The 4,427-nt window shown below is 37.5% G+C and overlaps 1 protein-coding gene across 1 annotated transcript in view; it reads right to left on the reverse strand.

Moving 5' to 3' along the window:
* LOC146665791 (putative flavin-containing monoamine oxidase A) overlaps positions 1-1,601 on the reverse strand; it is a 53,048-nt gene extending 51,447 nt beyond the window's left edge. The window contains exons 1-2 of the mRNA XM_085411216.1: positions 1,408-1,601; positions 1,205-1,292 (exon numbers count right to left, since the gene is read on the reverse strand). Of these exons, the coding sequence (XP_085267342.1) occupies positions 1,205-1,292; positions 1,408-1,525 (206 nt within the window). The 5' untranslated portion in view covers positions 1,526-1,601. The remainder of the gene's footprint in view (positions 1-1,204; positions 1,293-1,407) is intronic.
* Positions 1,602-4,427: the final 2,826 nt, after the last annotated feature.

Below are 4,427 nucleotides of genomic sequence, written 5' to 3' on the forward strand. Positions count from 1 at the left end.
ACCTCAACCCCATAGAAAATCTGTGGCGGGAGTTGAAAGTCCGTGTTGCTCGGCGACAGCCCCAAAACATCACTGCTCTCGAGAAGATCTGCATGGAGGAATGGGCCAAAATACCAGCTACTGTGTGTGCAAACCTGGTAAAGACCTATAGTAAACGTTTGACCTCTGTTATTGCCAACAAAGGTTATGTTACAAAGTATTGAGTTGTATTTTTGTTATTGACCAAATACTTATTTTCCACCCTGATTTACGAATAAATTCTTTACAAATCCTACCATGTGGATTCATGGATTTTTTTTTCACATTCTGTCTCTCACAGTTGAAGTGTACCTCTGGTGCAAATTACTGACCTCTGTCATCATTTTAGGTGGGGGAACTTGCACAATCGGTGGCTGACTAAATACTTTTTTGCCCCACTGTGTGTGTGTGTGTATATATATGTGTGTGTGTATATATATATATATATATATATATATATATATATATATATATATATATATATATATATATATATATATATCAGAGAGAGAGAGGGGTGTTTATTTGTAGATAGATAGATAAATGTAGTAATTGTTGTTCTAGATAAATGTTCAGTAGTAAACTGTAAGAATACTGCTAAGAAATCCTGCAATACACACTTTGCGACTAGTTTCTCTGAGACTTTAACCCTGTAATCTCAGTATTACATTGCATTACATAAACAGTATCAAGTAACCTCATTCACATCAACCAATCCTATCCAAGGGTTTTCTTATAAGTGGGCATCTGCCAGTACCTTAGCTGCCTGTGTTAACAACATCATAATCTAAATGCTCTGTCTGTGCCGTAAAGATAATGTTTCCGTAAGCAATGCATTCACATATATTCACATATATTATTCTTTACATGATCATGGGAAGCTGGAGTCAGTCCCAGCTCTCATTCAGCCAGCATTTGTCATTGTCTGTGCTGTCAGGTGTCAGTGATAATCATTGTACAACTAGGCCATTCAACAATAGGCAACAATCTGTTGCAATCATTGTGGATAAATTTCATTTGTTTAGCTAAGGTCTTTTCTGGGTAATCTTCCAAATCCCAGTGACTCAGTCGAAACGTCTCCCCTTTTTCCAGAATAACACATTTGCATTTGAGTCATGTTTACTGTAATTCTACTCCATTTCTGTTTCTACCTTCAGTATTAATGTATTTATTTGATCAACATTACCTTCCTACCCATTGCCCTCCAAGGTCCCAGCAATCAACACCACTGGCTGCTGGTAACTTGGCAGTCACTGTGCGCCCTCCCACCCGATCTGCATGACACAACAGTCATAATTCTGTTATAACAGAGCAATAATTTTTGCTTCATTATATAATTCTGCATTACAAGTTACCAGTTGCCTTTAAATAGCATGAAATTTTACAAACCTTTCCCTTCCAGAATCAGTATTTTCATACTGGCGTCCCTTTTTTTAAGCCAATGAGCTGCACTCAGTCCAGAAAGTCCAGCACCAACAACTATAACGTCCCAAATTTCCGCAGTCATAGTTACTTTCTTTAGTGCCAACTTAGCGTGTGCCGGTAAACTGAGGATTCAGACACTCAAATCCAGCCTGTATTCCCTTTTCTTCTCTGTATCAATTAGGTTATCTTATCTTGCAAAGCCTGGGCGGCTTTCATAATAGTGCACTTTGGAACTGTGAACAAGTGAGCTTGTGACCTAGTTGGCAAAGAATCGGCTGTGCAAATTCCAGCAAATAAAGCCAAGAGAGGCGTTTGATTCTTGAACAGTAGAGACATTGTCAGATATAACATCTTTGTAAGACCATGGAAAAATTGAGGCAAATTTTCAAATATGAATCTTGGAACATTCAAACATACATACATATATACATACAGAGAATGGAGTAATCAGTTGTAAGTCAGAAGGAGAATTGGCACTATAGAGCAAGAGCAATATTATGCAAATAAAATGTAACTTTGAACTTGGAGAAGAATAGATAAGAAGACTGGAAAAGACTTCACCCAGTTGCTGGAGACAAAACTGAAGGGAGAGAGTCCCACAAACAAGCAGCAGCTGAAAGCAGCTGCAATGAAGTCCAAGCAGAACATTCCAAAGGAGGAAGCAGAGTAATATTTGGGGATGTCCATGGGTTCTAGACTTCAGGCAGACACAGACTGAGAAGGATTTTCATCCAGTTATTAAAAATAATCCTTGTGTTAGTTTGACCAATTAGTTTGGAGTCTCTGAAAATGGGGGCCTGAGTATAAAAATAGATAATGCAGTGCATTTGTTAAAACCCTTGAATTAAACATGAAAGTTGATACTTCAATTACATCTTGATTGTTGGATTTAAAATCCACTGTGCTGGTGTACAAAGGCAAAATCACAAAAACTGAGTCATTGTCCAAAAACCTGCAGCTCTAACTGTATTATCTCCATATAAATGTGTACAGGCTTTGAAGCCATTCTCAGTGTGAAAAATAAATGAGTAAAGAAAATTCAGTCAGGTCGAGGGCACAACGGTGTACTCTGCAACTTTTACGGTTTGTTATGAAATAAAACCTGATTCTTTCTGAGTCTCTTTTCTTAGTTAAAATGACAAGGACGTTCAGATCATTATGCAATAAAAAGGACTGCTTAAAAATGACTTCTGAGGCACAGCAAGTGAAAACCATACCAACAAGTGTGTGGAACAAGAAGGGCTTGCATGCCTGTACAAACAATGAAAATTCCTCTTGTTCTGGTTTGGATCTTATGTCTTTGAGTCCATCTGTCTCCATTTGTGCCAAACCTCATATGGAGGTGTTCAGAGTTTCTAATTACTTAGCCAAAACCAAAAATCTGGCACATCGTTTGCTCTTATTTTCATGGCAGTTCTTTATTTTCCTTTTAATTTTATTTTGTGGTTAGAATGATCACTGCTGTCTTAAAGCAAGTTCTCAGAAGACTGGAACAATGAGCAAATAAATGAACAGTTCTAATGGCTTTATTCCACATGTTTTTATTTCAGTTGTTTTCATTCCAAGACAACAAAATTACCCAGACAATAAAAAGACCCAGAACAAACAGTTATTTGTACCTACAGCAGATGACAAGCATTTGTTTAGAGATGTTTTTGTGTCCCTAACAAAGGTTCCTCTTTGCCTCTTTTCACTCCCTTACCAAACAGCTTAACAAAAGACAGGATGTCCTCATCACTTCACATAATAATATTGCAGAATAACTTTAACTATGTACACTGATGTTCTAAAATCTTTTTTGTTTTTTTGTTTTTGGGTTTGTTTTTTTTGTTTTTTAAATTTTTCAGCCATCTGTCCAGACAAAAATTCCTCTTAACTAAAACTGACCCCTTTTCAAAATAGTTAGCAGTGTGTGAAGAAAAATTGCAGATTAGTTTGACACTGTGTAGCATTTTCAAATTAATGGCTCAAACAAAAACAAAGGATCAAGGGTTGCATGGCCTTTGATAGGGCAGCGTTTAATTTGATGAATTGATAGACATCAGAGATGCTGTCAATGGCTTTTTCTTGATGTTGTTACTGTTCGCTTATTCATGTTTTATAATTAGTTCAAATAGTTTGACAACTGAAACAGAAAAAAGTAACCAACTTTATTTTAATATAGCGTCACAGTGTAGATGACACTAGAGCAGGAGGAAACTGAACAGAGATGTAATATGGTGAATGTTTAATCGCTCATCTTGTTTTTTTGATCATTAACTACCTGACAGTAACTTTGGATATGTGAGGGTCAAGTGAAGAATGCCTCAATCACACAGGTCTAGTGACCACTGGTTGATGAGAAAAAATATGTATTCCCCAAATGGTTATAGTTCATTTAATGAAGATTATGTGTGAGTTTAAAAAGGAAGATCTGCAATCATTCATCTTTCCCCCTTTTTATTCCATAATTGCGTTGCACATGTGCAATGACAATAAAAGGCTAGTCTATTCCTGGGTGTTTGGCTCCTAGTCTACTCTTTACTTCATTACTCCTTTCCCTTCCTGTCAAACTTAATACTGTCAACACTTGTCCAATCATCTTCTTGCCTGCCTTGTTTGAGTCAATCAGCCTCCACTCTGTGTTTTAAATCTGTCCTCTTCTTCATTCTCCTTTACAGGCTTCGTGCAACCCATGTCCACGTCAGTCAGAGCTCCATTCAAGAATCCATCTTCATCTTCACCACCACGAGCAACTAGAATCCTATAACCACTGGCATTACATTTTGTCATAATGGGCCATCAGAGTCTAATTGCTAAATACATCAATTTTCTCCAATCGAGAGACTTCCGGTTTTGACGAGCATGGGGTAGTCACACTTTCCCTTAGCTCCCGCAACTTTTAGTTATTTGAGCGAGCCCGCCTAACTTATTTTTTGAGGCAGATATCTTGATGGTTTGGTGAAGCCGTCGGAACATTTGATGCCCTGCCATGTCGCCTAAAC

The sequence above is a fragment of the Rhamphochromis longiceps genome, linkage group LG7 (assembly GCF_057381845.1).
Source record: "Rhamphochromis longiceps isolate RC_006_pf linkage group LG7, R_longiceps_female_GT1.1, whole genome shotgun sequence".
Lineage (NCBI taxonomy): Eukaryota > Metazoa > Chordata > Actinopteri > Cichliformes > Cichlidae > Rhamphochromis > Rhamphochromis longiceps.